The sequence below is a fragment of the Vulpes lagopus genome, chromosome 15, assembly GCF_018345385.1.
Source record: "Vulpes lagopus strain Blue_001 chromosome 15, ASM1834538v1, whole genome shotgun sequence".
Taxonomy (NCBI): domain Eukaryota; kingdom Metazoa; phylum Chordata; class Mammalia; order Carnivora; family Canidae; genus Vulpes; species Vulpes lagopus.
Genome location: NC_054838.1, coordinates 28,240,980 through 28,262,107, shown reverse-complemented (window position 1 = coordinate 28,262,107; position 21,128 = coordinate 28,240,980). Strand labels below are relative to the sequence as shown.

Genomic DNA, 21,128 nt, shown 5'->3' with positions numbered 1-21,128 from the left:
ACTATATTTTGAGATAAATGTAGATATACATACATGAGAAATAATAGAGAAATAGCCCACATACTCTTTATCCAGTTTCTTTCAATGGTACCATCTCACAAAACTATACCACACTATCACAACCAGATTACTGACATTAATAGAATTAAGATACAGAACAATTTCCATCCCCACAAGGGTTCCTAATTTTGCTCTTTTACAGCCACATCTACTTCCCTCCTGCCCCTACTTCCTTTTTATTATAATTTCCTTCTCTGCTGGCTTTGGGTTTATTTTGCCCTTCTTTTTCTAGGTTCTTCAGGTAGGAGCATAGATTACTCATTTGAGACTTCTTTTTTTCTAATTTATGTATTTAGTGTTGTAAATTTTCCTTTCAGCACAGCCTTAGATGTGACCCACATCTGCATTTTATATGTTGTATTTGCATTTCATTTAGTTCAATGTATGTTTAAAATTTACCTTGAGATTTGTTCTTTGACCCATAGATTATTTGAAGAGGGTTGTTTAGTTTCCAATTTTTTTTTTTTAAGATTTTATTTATGTGAGAGAGCACAAGCAGGGGGAGCTGCAGGCAGAGGGAGAGGTAGAAACAGGCTCCTGGCTGAGCAGGGAGCCCGAAGTGGGGCTCAAACCCAGGACCCTGGAATCATGACCTGAGCTGAAGGCAGTTAGCTGAATGAGACACCTAGGCACCCCAGTTTCCAAATATTTGTAGATTTTCATCTACAGTTGAAACAAGGAAACAATGGATTTGAATCACACTGTGGACCAGATGGATTTAAGAGATATATCCAGAGCATTTCTTTTTTTTTTTTTTTTTAAAGAGCACTGCTTTATTTATTTATTTATGATAGTCACAGAGAGAGAGAGAGAGAGAGAGAGAGAGAGAGAGAGGCAGAGACACAGGCAGAGGGAGAAGCAGATTCCATGCACCGGGAGCCCGATGTGGGATTCGATCCCGGGTCTCCAGGATCAGGCCCTGGGCCAAAGGCAGGCGCCAAACCGCTGTGCCACCCAGGGATCCCCCGAGCATTTCATCCTAAAGCAGCATACACATTCTTTTTGAGTACACATGGGATATCCTTCAGAATAGATCACATAGTGGGTCACAAATCAAACCTCAAAGTACAAAAAGACTGAGATCATGCCATGCATACTTTCAAACTACAACGCTATGAAACTTGAAGTTAATCACAAGAAAAAGTTTGGAAAGACCACAAATACATGGAACATCCTGCTAAAGAATGAATGGGTTAACCATTCTCAAATAACCTAATCTTACACCTAAAGGAGTTAGAAAAGGAAATAAAGCCTTAAAAAGCCTAAAGTCAGCAGAAGAAGGGAAATAATAAAGTTTAGAGCAGAAATTCAAAAAATGGAAACCAAAAAGCCTCATAGATCAATGAAACTAAGAGCTGATTCTTTGAGAGGATTAATAAACTTGATGAACCCCTAGCCAGATTTATCAAAAAGAAAAGAGAAAGAAAAGAGAAAGATTTTATTTATCCAAATAAATAAAATCCAAATGAAAGAGGAGTGATCACAACCAACACCACAGAAATACAAATAATTATTAGAGGCTATTATGAAAAATTATATGCCAACAAACTAGGCAATCTGGAAGAAACAGATAAATTCCTAGAAACATACAAACTGCCAAAACTGAAACAGGAAGAAATAGAAAATTTCAACAGACCTATAAGTAGCAAGGAAATGGAATCAGTAATCAAAAATCTCCCCACAAACAAAAGTCCAGGGCCAGATGGCATCCCAGGGGAATTCTAGCAGGCCTTTAAAGAAGAGTTAATACCTCTTCTTCTCAAACTGTTAGAGAAAAATAGAAATGGAAGGAAAACCTTTTAAAAGATTACTAGCTGCTCTTTGAAAGGTAAATTTGGGGAATGGTAAACTGGAAGTAGGGAGATTCTCTTGGAGTCTACTGAAGTAACTATCTTAAGCCTTACTATGGAAGTACTAAGCAGTTGGTACCTTCAGAGATGATTAGAAGCCTCAGGGTATTGAAATATACCAAGAGGATGACTAGCAGAAATGGACGGGAAGTGAGTGTGGGGGGTGGGTGGCGGGGGCGGGGGATGCTGCAAAGGAGAGGGAGGAGTCAAGAAGAGAGCGTTGGTTTCAGGTCTTACCATTTAACAATTTGGAGCCACAGGAGGTCGGTCAGATTTGAAGGAAAAGAATTCAGCATAAGGTATATTGAGTTTGAGGTGTCTAAAAAGCATGACAAGTCAGATAAAGATGACCAGCAGGCAACTAGATACAACGGTTTAGAGCTCAGAAATGACATCAGAGCTACACAAATAGCTGGAGAGGGTTGCCTGGGTGGCTCAGTGGTTGAGCATCTGCTTTTGGCTCCGGTTGTGATCCCAGAGTCCTGGGATGTAGTCCCACAGGGGGCTCCCTTTAGGGAGCATGCGTCTCCCTCTGCCTAGGTCTCTGTGTATCTCATGAATAAATAAATAAAATTAAAAAAATAGAAGAAATAGCTGGCGGAATCAAAGATGAAATAAACAAAACTAAAACAGGCCCATTGTTTGAAGTAGGTTGGGGGGGGAAAAGACAAGAAAAAAAGGAAAAAAAAAAAAAGATAATCTGTAAATAACTTGGCTACAAAAAAGTTAATGCCTAAACTAAATGACGAACAAGAACTAAGTTTATGCCCAAGTTATTTTTATAAGCAGCAAATAAAGAGAGCATACCTCCAGATACACACCTGAAACACGGTGGCGACCTGAGCTCGGATGAGGGGCGGTCGGAGTAAATTTAGCCTGGCGGTGGGCGGAGAGACCTGAGGCCACGCCCCCGCCGCCCAGGCCACGCCCCCGGCCTCGCCCGCGCCGCGGCCTCCACCGCCTCCTCAAACCCGGCGTCCATTTTGAGAGACGCTGGTCTTTTCCAGTGGAGAAGTTGTATTTGTGTTTGAGGCTTTGAAGTCGCCGTAAGTAGAGTGTCCAGCTCTGTGCTCCCCTCCTTAAGCATCTCCAGGACTGGAAGGCTTCGTACATATTACCGAGTTGGCCCTTGTGCCCCGGCAGCGCAGTGGGGGCGGTGAGCTGGAGCTGCCATCGCCGCCTCGGAGGAGGAAGCCGAGACCGCAGGGCGCACGCCTGCCCCCGCCCGGTGCCTGTCGGTGGGCCACAGGGCCCTCAGGCCGGGCAGGCCCAGGGCCTCGGCTGCGCCCCGGGGCGGGCCTGCGTTCGGCCCCGTAACTCCCTGCAGGTGTGAGGGGCTCGGCCGTCCCTCCCCTCCTCGGCTCTCCTGGCCCAGAGCTGCCTGGGTTCAGCGCCTGAAAATGTTGTCTCTTGCCCCGTTTCCTCGTGGAGGGCGCCTAAGTCTCGTTCTAGGTTCTCCCTCCTGGCAAGCAGGCCCTGGCGTTTGACCGAAGCACAAGGTAGATGGTGGTGCCCTTTGCTATGATGGGACAGGCTTCAGAAGGAATAGGTTTGGAAAGCAGGGGGTTGGGTTTGGGATCTATTTTGAGATGTTTGGGAGAAATCCCAGTGGAGATTTTGCAGGCTGCAGGATATATGGGTTTGGAAATCAAGAGGAGAGGTTTGGAAGGGAAACAATGTTTTGATCTTTCCTTAAATGGTACTGAACTTCAAGGATCTGTAGGTACGTGGGAAATGGCTGTGGTAATGATTCTGAAAATGCCTGTAATTCAGTATTCAAGCAGTTTACCACCCTCCCAGTCACAGGGCTTTTGTTCTTGGGCATATCAATATTTGCAGTTGGTCACACCAAATTCATGGAGTTTGATCATCAGCCAATTCAGACTTCTCATTTACATTGTGATTATTTTCCTTTGACCCATGGGTTCCCCCCCCCCCTTTATATATTGTTTAATTTCCAAGTGTGGATTTTTGTAGTTATTTTTTTCTTACTGATTTCTGGCTGAATTGTGCTGTAGTCAGAAAATATGCTCTGTAAGATACCAATTCTTAAAAGTTTATTAAAACCAATCGTGTGGTTCAATATACGACTTTCAATAAATGTTCCAATTCCAATTGAATGTATATTCTGCAGTCATTGAGTGTTTTATACATGTTAATTAAGATTAGTTCATTGGGACGCCTGGTGGCTCAGCGGTTGAGCATCTGCCTTGGGCCCAGGGCATGGTCCTGGGGCCCCAGATCTGGTCATCGGGCCCCCTGCATGGAGCCTGCTTCTCCCTCTGCCTGTGTCTCTGCCTCTCTCTGTGTGTCTCTTGTGAATAAATAAATAAAATCTTAAAAAAAAAAAGATTAGTGTGTTAATCAAGTTGTTAAAACCTTTTAGACTTTTTTGTCTGGTTATTATATTATTGAGAGAATATAAATTAATATATAAATTAATATATTTTTTATTCAGAGAAGTATGCTAAATCTCCCACCATGATTGTAGTTTTGTCTATTTCTCCTGTAGAAGCCATTTGATTGGGTGCCCATAAATGGGAAATTATTATTATTTTTTTTTAATTTTTTATTTATTTATGATAGTCACAGAGAGAGAGAGAGAGGCAGAGACACAGGCGGAGGGAGAAGCAGGCTCCATGCACCGGGAGCCCGATTGCATCCTGATGAAATGTCTTTCTTTGTCTTTACTAATGCTTTTAGTCTCAAGTAAAAAAACAAGGGCTTTTGATTTGCTGGTAACTAGTGAGGTAGACTGCATCATTTGACTCCAATTCTTACCCTTCCTTTCTCTTTTTTATGTTCCTGGTAATTTTTTCAAAATATGTTTTTGAAAGATTTTATTTATTTATTTGAGAGCGAGCGAGCACATGTGCATGAACAGGGTGGGAGGGAGAGGGAAAAGCAGACTCCTCGCTAAGCAGGGAGTGGGACGTGGGGCTTGATCCTAGGAGCCTGGGATCATGACCTAAGCCGAAGGCAGCCACCGGCCACCTGAGCCACCCAGGTGCCCCCATATTCCTGGTAATTTTTGATTGAATAGTTGACATTGAGAATTTGGTATTTTGGCTACTTGTATTTTTTTTTTTTTTTTAAATTCTGATCTTTGTTTCAGAAGAGAGCCAAGTTACTTGGAAACATTGTGACAATTTTGAAGCTACTTTTTAAACTTTGGCCCTGAAAAAAAAAAAAAAACAAAAAAAAAAACCAAAAAAAAAACCAAAAAACTTTGGCCCTGCCATAGCCCTAGTAGCCTTTAATGTAGGCCTAATTTTTTTTTCACCCTTTTTTCTACTATTGAGGCAATACCCTTCTGAGTATGTTTCCTAGTGCCTCATGTATTATAAGGCTTTTCTGCTCTAGAGAAAACAACTATTCCCAGCCTTTTGTGAGCTCTTTTGTCTAAGCACCTTGTTTTGTGTGGTTCTTTCTCTAGTGTTAGATAATTTCTTCATACCCATGTACTGATTTGTATTCAGTTGGCGACTCAGGGGAAGACATAGGGGTTGGTGCTTTTCCTTCCCCAAACTCCCATTTCTGTCTGCTCAGTTCAGGGATACTGCCAGGATTCAACTACATTCTCATTCCCAGTGCTTCATCCTGGAAACCATCCAGATTGCATTTACAATACTCACTTCCTTTGTTTCTTCTCTCTCAAGAATGGCTATCGTTCACTGCCTGTTGTCCACTGTGTGAAAACTGTTCTTTCATATTTTCCCCATGTTTTTAGTCACTTAAGTTGGGAAGGTTACTCCAGTCCCTCTTACTCCCATTTTTGCCAGAGGTGTACATTCAGACTATGCACTGAAAACTACAACACACTTAACTACAACACTGCTTTTCACAGAAAAACTAAGTGGAGCACAACAAAGTTTTCGGGGGCAGAGATGATTGCCTGGGATCAGGCCCTTTAAGACTTCTTGCTTGTTTATTCTTAAATAGTTTTCAGGGTTTTTTTTTTGTTTGTTTGTTTTTTTGTTTTTTTGCCATTCATTCCACACATTCTCTGAGAGTATCCTATTACAATAGGGTGAGAAAATTCAGTAGTGACAGCTAGATATCCCTCAATATCCTTTTTTTTTTCTTTTCTTTTTTCTCTTTTCTTTCTTTTTTTCTAGTAAGAAAACCTCTGTCAGTGAAATGCATGTTCAACTTTTGCCAGTGTCCTTAAAATAAGGGGGAACATCCTTTGTTCTCTCTTTCTCCTAGTTGGAATTTAGCATGGTAGCATGTAACTTGAGCATCCATTTTTGGATGCTGATGAGGAACCCCTGTGCTGCAGTGGAATAGCAAGATGGAAGACATCAGGGTTCTTAAGGACATTGTGAAGCCATATACCGCATAATTTCTGAAATGTTTTTGTTGGCAAAAGAAAAAACAAACTTGTCATATTTTGGCCATTGCTATTTTGAATATTCCATCATTTAAATTGAGGCTAATGCTAACTAATTCCACATGGGAAAAGAGCAAAAGGGAAGGGGCAGGCAGGCAGCTGTGTATCTGAGTCACTTATTAGTGGGTGGTTGTATTTTTCACATACCTCACCCATGCCTCTTAGGTTCTCAAGTTATTTCAGGAGCATATTACAAATATTGAAAAAACACATGTTATCTAATAAGATGCTTTCAGCATTTATTGTCTAGGACAGAGAATATGGTCCCACTTTAGAGGTGAAAAAAAAAACTAAACCTTAGATAGCTCATGACTGCACTAAGTACTCAACAAGTTAGTGGAAAAGGTAGGGTGAAGCTCTACTCATCTGTCCTGAATCCAGTGCATTATCCTAGATTATAAACTTTTAAAATATATCAATTTTTGATGGAATTTTCTGTACGACAGTGAGGTAGGAAACATTTGAAGGAGCTATTAGATCCTAATCATTTTATTTGTCATTTCAGCAAGAGGGTGAACCATGCTTAAGGCCAACAGGGTTGAGCCTGGGAGCAGCCAGACGAATAGAAGTCTGAAAGAGCGTAATCCATGTGTCCTGTGCACCTGCAACCGACAATGCTACATCACCTTGATTACTGGTTGCTATACCTGCGAGTGGCAAGTCAAACAGGAGAAAATGTCTAGACCTGGACCCTGCTGCTGCTCTTGGGTACAGAGAGATGGGAAGGAGTTGGACCATACTTTCTCAAATGTGGGGAACATGGGCTGGTTCCTGGCCCTATGAGGGATCATTGGAGTCCTCAGGCCTGGGCATAGTAGAACTCTAGTTCTCTGATGAAAAGCCTGCTACAAGTCTGGAGCCAAAATTAACCTTACAGAAACACATGTTTGTTTTCTTCATTTTCTTTCACTTTTATTCTTCTCCTTTTTCTTACTAAATCTTTTATGTCATTTATTTACTCATTGATTTACTTTTGCTTGTATTCATTTAGTAAATTTTGAAGAAAAAGTTTAGGTGTAGTTAGATGTTTTTGACTAGGAATTACAGGAATGCTTGAATCTTAAATTCTCTCTTCATTGTGAGTTTCCCAAAGGAGTTATGTTTATGAGAAAAATAATAGCAAGTAGGAAACAAGGTATTCCTTTATTATTGGTCAGGCTAATGCCTATTTTCCCTAATGAAAAACTTTAGTAAGGCTGAGTTGTGGCATGTGACCTAATCTTATTGAAGGCCTCTTATTTTATTTTATTTTATTAATTTTTTTTATTATTTTTTTTTTAAATTTTTTTATTTATTTATGATACTCAGAGAGAGAGAGACAGAGAGAGAGAGACAGGCAGAGGGAGAAGCAGGCTCCATGCCCCGTGAGCCTGATGTGGGATTCGATCCCGGGTCTCCAGGATCGGACTATTTGATATAAGAGACCAAGTGATGAGCACACTAAAGTGATAAGAGGAGGGCCACATCATGTACCTTCATGTACTTGTAAACGCAGTCCAGCCAAAGTCTGAGATTCTGACCATTTAGATCACTAGTTTCTTATATGTAAAGTGGAGAGCACAAGCAAAGGGGTAGTAATGGGAAGCTTGCCTAGATTAGGAGACGTGTTCTACTCTTTCCTATATCTTACCTTCCTAGACAGTCTATTAGTTTATAGTTTATACGGACTAGTTTATATACTAATGTCTAGGAATGACAGAACTGCCTTAGATATGGTTCCTGCTCTCAAGCAATTCATAGTCTATTGGAGGAAGAGACCAGCATGATGCAATCTTAAATACTAAGAGTATTTGTGTGTGTGTATGTGTATATATACATACATGCTTCCATGTGCCAAGGGAGAGGCTGAAAACAACTACATATAGAAGGCAAGAGGTGATTAAGAACTGGGTAGCTAAGCATTAGGGGATGGCAGAAGAAATATTATTGGAGTTGTCAAGGGGCATTGGTATAAGGTTTATTTTAGGTGGAAAGGAAGTTACAAATGGAGAAGTGATGGGAAGTGAAGCCAGAGAGGGAGATGGGACCAATGTTGTGTGTTTTTTTTTTTTTTTAATATTTTTTAATTATGTGCAGTTTTTATTTTTTATTTTTTTTTAATTTTTATTTATTTATGATAGTCACAGAGAGAGAGAGAGAGAGAGGCAGAGACACAGGCAGAGGGAGAAGCAGGCTCCATGCACCGGGAGCCCGACGTGGGATTCAATCCCGGGTCTCCAGGATCGTGCCCTGGGCCAAAGGCAGGCGCCAAACCGCTGCGCCACCCAGGGATCCCTGTTGTGTGGTTTTAAGAATTTGACTTCTACCATGTAGATGATGGAGAGTCCCTAAAGATTTTAAACTGATGTTCCTGATCTATGTTTTGGAATGATTGTTTGATCACGTGGGGGATGGATTGAAAGGTACAAACAAGGAAGGAGATGTCTTTGCCTTCAAAGAGAAAATGATAGCAGTATTTAATTAAGGTAAGAGATGTTGGTGGTCTAGATTAGATAGTGATGGTAAATATGGAGAAGAGTGAACTGATTCAACAGAAATTTATTACTTAGGATTGAGGAAGTAAGTTACATGAGAGTTACTATGTAATAAGAAAGAAAAGGGAGGCTTCATGGGCAGGGTGACATTTGAGGCAGTGTAGTGTAATGGAAAAATCCTTGGACTAGAGCCTGGGAGAATGTTTGAGTACTAATTCCCACTCTGCCTTTGGCTGATGATGTGAGATCTCTGAGCCTCTCTATAGTTAGAGAATTGAACGAGATAATTCCTAAGGTCCCTAGATAATTCTCAAGGCCCCATTTTTGCTCAGGGGAAGGAGCAAAGCATGTAGCATAAGAACTAAAATCTTGTGTTTTGAGAAAAGACTGCATGGATTCAGTTTATGGCTTTACCACGGACTATCTCCAAATTAGAGTTTTACCACTTGCTCAGGTTACTTGACAGCTAGTGCTTTAGATGCCTCATTAGAATAATGGAGATGGTAGATATGCCTGGGTGGCTCAGTGGTTGAGCTTCTGCCTTCAACTCAGGGCATGATCCTGGAGTCCTGGGATTGAGTCTCGCTTTGGATTCCCAGCAGGGAGCCTGCATCTCCCTCTGCCTATGTCTCTGCCTCTCTTTGTGTCTCTCATAAATAGACAAAATCTTAAAAAAGAAAAAAGGAAGAAAAATGGAGATGGTTATAATAGTACCTACCAATAGGATTTGTTGTGGGAATGGAAGAAGTAATATATGGAAAACACTTAGAATTTGGCTTGGCACACAATTAGCCCTTAATAAATATTAGCTATTTTGTTACTCTTGGAGTCACTGACTCTTGGAAGTGATCTTTCACATACAGAAATATTGGTATAAGGGATTGTGGGTAGAGGGAATGAGGTGGTCAGAGGTCGAGGAATAGAGAAACAGTGGTGTGTTTAGGGAAAAATAAATTTCCAATGTTGAATTAAGGACATGTAAAGCAATGGTAAGCAATAGGGTTGTAAAGTAATATTTTGCTCAAATTATGAAGCATCTTTGTGTCAAGCTAAAGTATTTGAATTTTCCCTTGTAAATAGCGGGGAGCCTTTGAAAATGATTGAGGGAGAGGGGCAACAGTGAGAATCAAAACAAGGAAATGGATCTATTCAACAAAAACAAGTTAGTGGAACACTTCTGTTCCACAGTGAATAAGACAACTAAGGCCTCAGCCTTCCTGCAGCTTACGAATCTAGTGGGATGAGTTAGTTAATAGACCATAAATGAAGAGAGATTATTTCAGATAGTGATAGGAGCTGTGTTAGAACCTGGGGTGGGAGAGTGGTTGGAGAAGATCTCTTTGCAAAAGCATCATGTGAACTGTCTCCTAAATGGAGATGTGGAGTCAGCCATGTGTGCAGCTGGGGGCAAAAGTATTCCAGGCAGAGGAACCAGAAAGTTCAAAAGTTTTGAAGTAGAAAGGAATTTGGTCATATTATAGAAACAGAAAGAAGGCCAGTCTGGAGTTCAGAAATGGAATGTGTAGAATAAAATGAGGTCAGGGATGGACAAAGATTGATCATTGAGGACCTTGTGGGCCATGGCAGGCAGTTTGATGGTATGTTAATACAACAGGAAGCTCTGGCAGGGTTTTGAGCAGGGGAATGACATCTGATACATGTTTCTAACATCCACATGAGATTTAGAAGATAGAGTAGGAGTGTAAAATCTGAATCAAAGATTTTGTGCTCTTCATCCTCCTACACCCAGAAAGTGCACCTTGATAGCTGTAATGTCCCTCATCTTTTTGGAATAGAGTTCCTACATTTTCCATTTTATTTCTTTATTTTTATTTTTCACAGTAATGCCATAGTTTAGACAGGGCAAGGATTATCTGTCCAGTGTTAACAGATTAAATGCACTATTCTAAAGAGGCAGAATTCTTTTTTTTTTTTTAAGATTTTATTTATTTATTCATGGGGGGTGGGGGCAGAGACACAGGCAGAGGGAGAAGCAGGCTCCACGCAGGGAGCCTGACGTGGGACTCGATCCCGGGTCTCCAGGATCACACCCTGGGCTGAAGGCGTTGTTAAACCGCTGAGCCACCCGGGCTGCCCTAAAGAGGCAGAATTCTTATTTAGGTGATACAGAAGTGTTAAGATTATAACTCAGGTAGCAATACAAACCTAATGTTCCCGAGAAGGATTTGGCAACCTCTAGCATGACTGGCTTGTGATGTGACTTTCAGTGAAGGAGGTTGCCTTCAAGGCTGTTTGAACACCTCCGTAAAGATGTACTCCATCCTGGCTTTAGGCTCAGAGATCTGGGCAGTGTCCCTGCTACTTCTTGGCTGTGTGGCTTTGAGTCAATTATTTCACTTTTCTGAGCTTTAGTTCTTCTGCAAAGTTAAGGATAACAATACCTAATTTATATGGCCATATTGAAAAATGAAGCAAATGAAAGTAGTTTTTGCAATTTCTAGCATTGTACTGGCACAAGGTAGCTACTCAAAAAAAGCTTTATTCCTTAACCTGTCCTCCATCCCCCAAATTTGGGTAGGTAAGTGACTAAATGAACTGATGAGTGATGACTGGATTGGATGAATTACTCAAAGATTGAGTCAGCGAACAAACATTTGATAGATGAAGAGGTGGATTAATGCAACAGAGGGTTGTTAAGAGCTAGCTCCATTTAAGGAACTCTGCTGGATATTGCCAGGATGGAGGTGTGTAACAGTTTCTTAGAGAAGAAACTTTCTCACCAAATACAAAAAGATAAACATGTAATTGCAATTAAATGTAATAAATGTTATAAATAGGCTTATACAAAATTCCATAGGGGTAAGGAGAATACAGTGGTCACTCCAGTCTCCAGAGGATAATGCACGGCATTGCAACTATACAGAACTTTGACAAGTTTATACAGATATTGCTGAAGTGACATGGATAAATTGAGCTGATTTATACTTTTTTCTCTTCCCAGAGAGAGCGATTATTTTACCCATTTGTGATTATTTCATTTTTCTTGTCTGTGATTTTGCTGTTCGTGTGGATAGAAACTTCAAATGAATACTTTGGCTTTGACTGGTGAGTTTCACTTTTTGTATTTTCATTTGTATAGGGGCTCTTTGGTTTGCTGGCCACTGAATTGTACTTCAGGCTGAAAAGATCTGGTGGCATAAGAGGAAGGGTCACAAAATTGGTCTTTTCCACAGTGGATGAGAGGCCTAACTCTGGGGTGGAGGAAGGATGCTCAGCACCCTCACCTATTACACTTACCTTCCACATTTAGTCCAAATCTGGCTCAGTGGGAAGCTATTCAGATGACTCCCTGAAACCTTGTTCCTCAGTCTTTTTGTCTGGGCTACTGATGCCTTATACTAGTTGGTCTTTGTGTTCTCTGTCCACGAACCCTCCTGTCTCTGCCTCACCTCTAGCCTCCCCCTCTTCCTTCTGTACCTAGGGAGCTTCCAAGGCTCTGAACACAGAAATGGGTGTCCTTGGCATCCTTTCATGGCCACACTCTTCATACTGGATTGCTTACAGCAATTCCAGTTTCTTTGGTCTGGTGGTTGCAAATCTTACTCATTATTTGGTATTTGGGGGAGAAAGAGGTATGTTTGAATACGAGACTTTAAAAAAAATGGAATATAGTTGAATTTTACTTTTATAGAAGTAAAGTGTGTTTTCTTTTTTTTTTTTTTTCAAGGGAGGAGGGGAGAGAAGAAAGAGGGAGGGGGAGGCAGAGAGGGTCAGAGAGAGAGAGAATCTTAAGTAGGCTCTGTACAGCATGGAGCCAGAGGTGGGACTCAGTCTTGTGACCCTGAGGTCATGACCTGAGCCAAAATCAAGAGTTGGACAGTTAACCAGCTGAGCCGTCTAGGCACCCCTGGTTTGTTATTTTAAATATAAAAACTTGAAAAATATAAAAATCAGCTTAGTCTTATTCTTAAGTGACAATCACTTGTTGGTATATTTCCCAGCCTTTTTTTCTACACTTATTTTTTTATATTATTGCACTCATACCATACATATATATAATTTTATTTTTCCTTTTCACTTAAAATAATAATAAACATTTTGAAAAAATTGTTAAAAACTGAACATCATTTAAAATAGTTTCAAAATATTTCATGATATGAAGATGCTGTAAAATACTTAACCACTTTGTATTGTGCGTTATGAATGTTTCTAATTTTCTTGTTTTTATGAAATAAGACTGCAGAGAATAAGAGTTTGTATTCTGACTTAGGTCTTAGAATAGATTCTCACAAGTAGCATTATTGAGCCAAGAAGAATAAACATTTGTAATATTCATTATGCCTATTGCTGAAGTACTTTCTCAAAAGATTGTAGTGATTTTCATTCGCAACAGAGGTATATGAGAGTTTCTTTGTTTTTGTTTTAGTTTTATAGAGAAAGAGAGCACACATGTGCATGTATTTGCCTGAGCTGGGGGAAAGGGGCAGAGGAAGAGGGAAAGGGAGAGAATCTTAAGCAGTTTCCACACCCAGCATGGAGCCAACTTGGGGCTCAGTTTTAACCACCCTGATATTATGACCTGAGCCGATATCAAGAGTTGGATGCTCAATCAGCTGAGCCACCCAAGTGCCCCGAGAGTTTCTATTTTAACCTGTTATTGACAGCATTAATTATTCCTATTTTGAATAATTTTTATTAATTTTATAGATAGAATTTGTTTTGTTTTAATTTAATCATTAAGTGTTAAAAATAGTTCATTTTCTTTTTAGTTTTCTTCTTTGCCCATTATCTTGTGGGATTTTTAGTGATTTTTCTTGTCAGCTTATATGCAGTCTTTATGCATCAGTTCTAAGTTACTACAAAGCACTTGAAATACAAAAATGTTTCATTTCTTATATTTAGAATTTCCCAATTTTGGAAAACTTTTTATTGAGATATAATTTATTAGTTTCAGGTGTACAACATAATGATTTGGTATCGTATATATTGCAAAATGATCACCATTTTAGTTAACATCCATCACCATTCATTGTTACAATTTTTTTTTTCTTGTGATAACTTTTAAGATCTCTCTTCAGCAACTTTCAAATATATAATATTACGCCACTATGCTGTATATTACATGCTCAGGACTTACTTTCTAACTGGAATTTTGTACCTTTTTTTCTATCTTCACCCATTTTACCTACCCCTCACTCCTTGCCCCTAGAAACCACCAATCTGTTTTCTGTATCTGTGAGTTTAATTTTTTTTTTAAGATTTCCTATAAGTGAGATCATATGATATCTTACCTTTCTTTGATTTATTTCACTTAGCATAATACTCTCAGGGTCCATCCATGCTGTTGCACATAGCAGCAAGATCTCATTCTTTTTTATGGCTGAATAATATTCCATTGTGTATTTGTACCATATTTTTCTTTATTAATCCATTGACAGACATTTAGGTTGTTTCCATATCTTGGCTATTATAAATACTGCTGCACTAAAGATGGGGGTGCATATATCTTCTTGAGTTACTGTTTTTATTTCTTTTGGATATCCCGAAGTGGAATTGGTAGGGTCACATGGTAGTTCCATTTTAAATTTTTTGAGGAACCTCCATACTGTTTTCCAAGTGGCTGTACCATTTTGCATTCCCACCAACAGTGCTCAAAGGTACCCTTTTTTCCACATCCTCACCAACATTTGTTATTTCTTGGCTTTTTGATAATAGCTATTCTAACAGGTGTCAGGTGATATCTCATTGTGAGTTTTGATTTGCATTTGCCTGATGATTAGTGATACTGAGCACCTTTTCCTGTACCTGTTGGCCTGATGTCTTTGGAAAAATGGTCAGGTCGTCTGTCCATTTTTTAGGCCTTTCGTTCATTTTGAGTTTATCTTTGTATAAAAAAATGGTCTAGTTTCATTCTTCTACATGTGGCTGTCCAGTTTTCCCAGCACCATTTATTGAAGAAACTGTCCTTGATTTTTTTTATTAATTTTTTTCACTATAACTTATTTTAAAGGTCTTGTGCTTTTATTTTCCACAACTCTGTATGCTGTGCTCACCGCAAGTACAGCTGTCACCATACAATGCTATTACGATACCATTGACTGTATGCCCTATGCTGTAACTTTTATATACTTTATCATGTACCTCTTGGTGTATATGTCTTCTTTGGAAAAATGTCTGTTTACATCTCTTTCTCAATTCTAATTGGGTTATTTATTTGCTATTGAAATGTATGAGTTCTTGATGTATATTTGATATTAACCACTCACTCAAACACGTTTTGCAGATATTTTCTCCCTTTAAGTAGGTTGCCATTCATTTTGTGGATGCTTTCCTGTGCAGAAGCTTTTTAGTTTGATATAGTCCCACTTGTTTATTTTGTTGCCTTTGCTTTTGGTGTCAAATCCAAAAAAATCATCACCAACATGGATGTCAAGAAACTCTTTGCTTATGTTTTCTTCTAGGAGTTTTATTATTTCAAATTTTACATTCAGACTTTAATAATCCATTTTGTGTATGGTATTACACAGTGGTCCAGTTTCATTCTTTTGCATGTGGCTGTCCAGGTTATTGAGGAGACTGCCCTTTCCCTATTGTATATTCTTGGTTTTTGGCTTCTTTGCTGTAAATTTATTGACCATATATACACCTGGGCTCTTTATTCTGTTCCATTGATCTATATGTCTGTTTTTAATGCCCACACCATACTGTTTTGATTACAATGGCATTGTAATATAGTCTGAAATCAGGGCGTATCATGGCTCCAGCTTTGTTCTTTTTCCATATTGCTTTGGCTGTTCAAGGTCTTTTGTGGTTCCATAAAAATTTTAAGATTGTTCTATTTCTGTGAAAAATGCCTTTGGAATTTTGGTAGGAATTGAACCGAATCTACAGATGGCTTTGGGTAATATGGGAATTTTAATAATATTCTTTCAGTCATGAATGTAGGATATCTTTCCAGTCATTTGTGTCTTCAATCTCTTTCCTCAGTGTCTTTTATTTTCCAGTATGTAGGTCTTTAACTTCCTTGGTTAAATCTATGCCTAGGTATTTTATTGTTGTTGATGCTAATGTAAATGGAATTTTTAAATTTCTTTTTCATATAATTCATTAGTAATGTACAGTAATGCTACTATTTTTGGGTGTTGATTCTGTCTCCTGCAACTTAACTGAATTTGCTAAATTAGATTTAATTGTTTTTTGGTGAAGTCTATATTTTCTGTATATAAAATCATATAATCTGCAAATAGAGACATTTGTACTTCTTCCTTTCCAATTCTGATGCTTTTTTTTTTCTTGCCTGATTGCTTTGTCTGGGATTTCCAGTACTATGGTGAATAAGAGTGGTGAGAGAGTGTGCACCCTTGTCTTGTTCTTGATCTTAGAGGAAAAGCTTTCAACCTTTCACAATTAAGATATTCACTGTAGACTTGTCATATGTGTCCTTTATTATGTTATTATGTGTCCTGTTATTATGTCCTTTATTATATTATGTTATTATGTATGTATTTTATTTATTGAGTTTTTTTCTTTCCAAATTTTTGTTTAAATTCCAGTTATCAGGGGCACCTGGGTGGTTCAGTGGTTGAGTGTCTAGACGCCTTTGGCTCAGCCTGTGATCCTGGGTTCCTGGATCGAGTCCCACATCGGGCACCCTATGAGGAATCTGCTTATCTCTCTGCCTCTGGCTTTCCTTCTGTATCTCTCATAAATAAATAATATCTTAAAAATTAATTAATTAATTCCACTTAACATGCAGTGTAAATTTAGTTTCGGATATAGAATTTAGTGATTCAGCACTTGCATATTATACCAAATGCTCATCACAAGGAGTGCCCTCCTTTTTTTTTTTTTTTTTTTAAGAGTGCCCTCCTTAATCCCCATCACCCACTTAACCCATTCCTCTCCAACTTCCCCTCTATTAACCATCAGTTTGTCCTCTATAGTTAGGAGTCTGTTTCTTGGTTTTCCTGTTGAGAGTTTTTATCATGAATAGATATTGAATTCTGTCAAATGCTCTTTTTTCATCTATGGAGATGATCATATGATTTTTGTGTTTCATCATATTAATGTAGTGTATCACACTTACTGGTTTGTGTATGTTCAGCCATCCTTACATTACTGGGATGAACCACTTGATCATGGTGTATGATCTTTTTAATGTGCTGTTAAATCCGGCTTCCTAATATTTTGTTGTAAATTTCTGCATCTATATTCATCTGGGATATTGGTCTATAGTTTTTTTTAAATTCTTTTTTTATCTTATTTAAAATATTCTTTATTCAAATTCTATTTAGTTAACATATATTATTAGTTTCAGGTATAGAAATTAGTGATTCATTAGTTGCATATAACACCCAGGGCCTGTGGTTTTCTTTTCTTGTAGTGTCCTTATCCAGCTTTGGTATCAGGGTAATTCTGGTTTTGTAAAATGAGTTTGGGAGTGTTCTTTCCTCTTTGGTTTTTAGAAGAGTTTGAGAAAGAATTGTGTTAATTCTTTAAATATTTGGTAAAATTCACCAGTTAAACAATCTGGTCCTGGGATTTTCTCGCTGGAAGGTTTTTGATTTCTGAGTCAGTCTTCTCAGTATAGGTCTGTTCAGATTTTCTATTTCTTCATAATTCATTCTTGGTAGGTTGTATGTTTCTAGGAACTTACCCATTTCTTCTAGGTTGTCTAGTTTGTGGGCATATAGTTGGACATAGCAGTTGTTTATGATCCCTTTTATTTCTGTGGTATCAGTTGGAGCGTCCCCCCTTTCATTTATAATTTTATTTATTTGGGTCCTCTCTTTCTTCTTTGGTTAGTCTTGCTATAGGTTTGTTTATTTTATTTACCTTTTCAAAAATTCAACTTTTAAAGTTTGTTAATCTTTTCTGTTATTTGCCTGCTCTCTGTTTTACTCATTTACCAAATAAATTTGCTCTTAAATGAAAGTAAGACTCTGCAGAAGGACCTTACAACACAATCAAAAGTATATACTGTCAGTCTTCCTCCTAGTTTCCCCCCAAAGACTATCTAGCCATTTACCAAGGTGGTTGTGCATGGGGGTTATACTTTTACAGGAACTAATGGACACTGACACTGAACTGATAGGAATTTCTGGAGATGTGATTCACTAGTCAGAATAAGGCTTTCAGATGATAGGTAATAGATGGCACTTTGGCTCAGGTCCATTTCTACAGTGGGTCTAGTGGGTCCCCAAACCCACTCTGTGGTTATTTCTCTAGTTCTGGAATGCATAATTGGAATAAACATACTTGGCAGCAAGCAGAATTCCCAGTAAATACTCCATCATCAAATAGAAATTGTATGTATGAATATATTCCCACAGGTTCTAATGCCACAAATAAGTTTCATGGGCAGTTTTCTATTGCTGCTATAGCAAATTACTACAAATTCAGTGGCCTGAAACAATACCCATTTATTATCTCACAGTTCTATAGGTCAGAAGTCAAGCATGCTCAACTGGGTACTCTGCTTCGGATCGCATAATGCTAAATTCAAGGTGCCAGCTGGCCTGAGCTTTTATCTGTAGTCTCTGGGTGAGAATCCACTTCCAGATTTATTCAAGTTGTTGGCAGAATCCATGTATTTCTGACTGTAGAAATGAAGTGTCCTTTCTTTGGCAGTTATCAGATGGAAGTTGTTCTCACCTTCTAGAGGCCAGTGCATTCTTTGGCTTGTGGCTTTCTCTATCTTCAGAGCTAGCAACTCGGTGTCAAATCCTTCTCACACTATGTATTTCTCTGAGTTCTTTTTCATCTCTCTGAATTCCTCTTATGCTCTCCTCTTCTGATTTTAAGAGTTCATGTAATTACACTGGATTTACCCAGATAATTCAGGTTAATCTCCTTATTTTAAAGTTGACTGATTAGTAACCTTAATTACATCTGCAAAGTTCCTTTTACTATCTAACATAACATCATCACTGGTGTGACACCAAGAGGACAAAGGTCGTGGGGGTCAGAATTGTGCTTGCCCATCCCTCCTTCCCTCCCTTCTTTATATGTGTGTCTGTCTGTTTATCTATCTTTATCTAATTTTGTCTTCTCCCATCCTTCTATCATTCAAAATAGGGTGTGTTGAGAGTAATTAACCATATATATCAGTATTTAAATTAGAGGTATAACCATTACCCAGTGGTGAGAACTCTGACCTCTTGTGGAGAGAGGATTGGTGCATTTTTGGTTGCATGAGAGATAATTGCATCATGTTAGAAAATAAGGGTAGTTAGTAGAAGTGTGTATGGATACCAAATTGACCTTGAGTGGACTGTGATAATATACTTTCTGGGCCAGCTAAACTAAAACTTCATTTCTGAGAATTACATTCCCAATATAGGATTGAGTTAGGATTAGTCACGAGAAATTTGCATAAAATTTGGATGTAGGAAGTGAATCAGCAGCCACTGTTTTATACTCTGAAGGTCAGCAATGTGCTCAGGCATTATGGCAGCCTTCATGCAATATCACTGTCTGGTAGTTCACTTAGCTGACATGGAGTGGCACCTCGGCCCACATATACTCTGATCCTGCCAGATCTTTTTTAGTTTCTCCATGTCCTAGGTCATAGTAGTAAAAGGCACCAACTATTTCTGAAGGTCTCCTTTATCATCAAGTTTGGAGGCAGTATGTTACAACTTTGTTAAACTAACATTTGTTACATGGAGCACAGGGTGCTAGATGATGAGTCAGGGCAACAATAGTGATGGAGTGGTGGTTCAGTGACCACAAGATAAGTCAAAAAAGAAAAGTTTATTACTTAGAGGTACTGGAGAAAGTACATGGCACATTCAAGGGGCACGCAGAAGGTCAAGGCAGAGTATAGACAGAAAGAGAGGCAGGACCTGGGGCAAATGCCTTTATTAGGGTCCCTGGGTGGAGTGTTTTGGGGTTTCTGGGCTAGGACCAAATTGGTCAGGTCAAACTAAAAGAGCAGGAATTTGGGATCCCTGGGTGGCGCAGCGGTTTGGCGCCTGCCTTTAGCCCAGGGCGCGATCCTGGAGACCTGGGATCGAATCCCACGTCAGGCTCCCGGTGCATGGAGCCTGCTTCTCCCTCTGCCTGTGTCTCTGCCTCTCTCTCTCTCTCTCTGTGTGTGACTATCATAGATAAATAAAAAATTATAAAAAAAAAAGAACTTTAAAAAAAAAAAAAAGAGCAGGAATTTAGTAAGTGCCATGGGAGTCTTACCTAAGGGGCATATAAGGCATATAGGCACTAGAATGCAGAGGAAACTTGATCCTAAGGGCTGTTGGGAGAGTCCTATTGGGAACTTATATTCGCTGGTGACATTGTGGGATGCTCTATAAGTCATGTGCTTCCCTGAGGCAGCTTAGTGTCAGTTTAAGGTCCCTGCAGGGAGATCCCTGGGTGGCGCAGCGGTTTGGCGCCTGCCTTAGGCCCAGGGCGCGATCCTGGAGACCCGGGATCGAATCCCACATCGGGCTCCCGGTGCATGGAGCCTGCTTCTCCCTCTGCCTATGTCTCTGCATCTCTCTCTTTCTGTGACTATCATAAAATAAATAAAAAATTAAAAAAAAAAAAAAGGTCCCTGCAGGCCACTTGGCCAAACAAAATGAATGTTGAAGCAGCAATACCATGGATAGCTTAGCTAAATCCTTGACACAGTAATAGACACATGTTCCATTGTCTATATGTATCCTCATGGGTTACAGTCTGTCCTCATAGTGTTTCAGTTTGTTCTTGTGGGTTCTAGTGGCTCATTATGGGTTTTCATTCTCTCATATGTTGTGTTCAGTTTTCCTTCCCAATTGCTAGCCTGACTTCTAGCAACTTTAGGCCAAATATCAGAACAAATGTAACAGCCTTATATAGACTTCTCTAATGGCTTCTATATTAGCATAAGGTATCTGATCCCTACAATAAATCTTTACTGACTGATCCCAGAGCAATAAAATATTTTAATCGTTTTGGAAAAGTTCTTAGCCACTGTCTTTTCAAATGTTGTTTTTACCCCATTTTTTATCATCTCTACTTTTGGAACTTTAATTTTATGTATATTAGACCTTCTTTCTTTATCCCCAAGTGCCTTAATCTTCTGTATTTTTCATCTGTTTGTTCACGTGTCTCTGTTTCATTCTTGTGTTTTTCTTGAATGCCAGACATTATGTATAAAGAGTTTGTAAAAGTAACTTGAGGCCTTGAATTATGTTATGTCCTCTCAGTTACTCTGACAAGTAACTAGGTGTATTAGCAAATCCTATTCACCTTAATCCAGTTTGATACACTTAAATGGTTCAAAGCTAGGATTTAGTACCCCCAAAAGCGTCTATTTCTGGTTTGTGCTTATTCCTAGGATGTAACCTTGGAAGGTTCCAGATCAAAGTGTATAGTGTTTATCAGATTACCCTTGTCACCTTTTTGTCC

The 21,128-nt window shown here is 39.1% G+C and overlaps 1 protein-coding gene across 1 annotated transcript in view; it reads left to right on the top strand.

Moving 5' to 3' along the window:
• Positions 1 to 10,357: 10,357 nt before the first annotated feature.
• The window catches only part of GDPD4 (glycerophosphodiester phosphodiesterase domain containing 4), a 113,138-nt gene continuing 102,367 nt past the window's right edge, over positions 10,358 to 21,128 (top strand). The window contains exons 1-2 of the mRNA XM_041729910.1: positions 10,358 to 10,375; positions 11,740 to 11,843. Coding sequence (XP_041585844.1) covers positions 10,358 to 10,375; positions 11,740 to 11,843 — 122 coding nt within the window. The remainder of the gene's footprint in view (positions 10,376 to 11,739; positions 11,844 to 21,128) is intronic.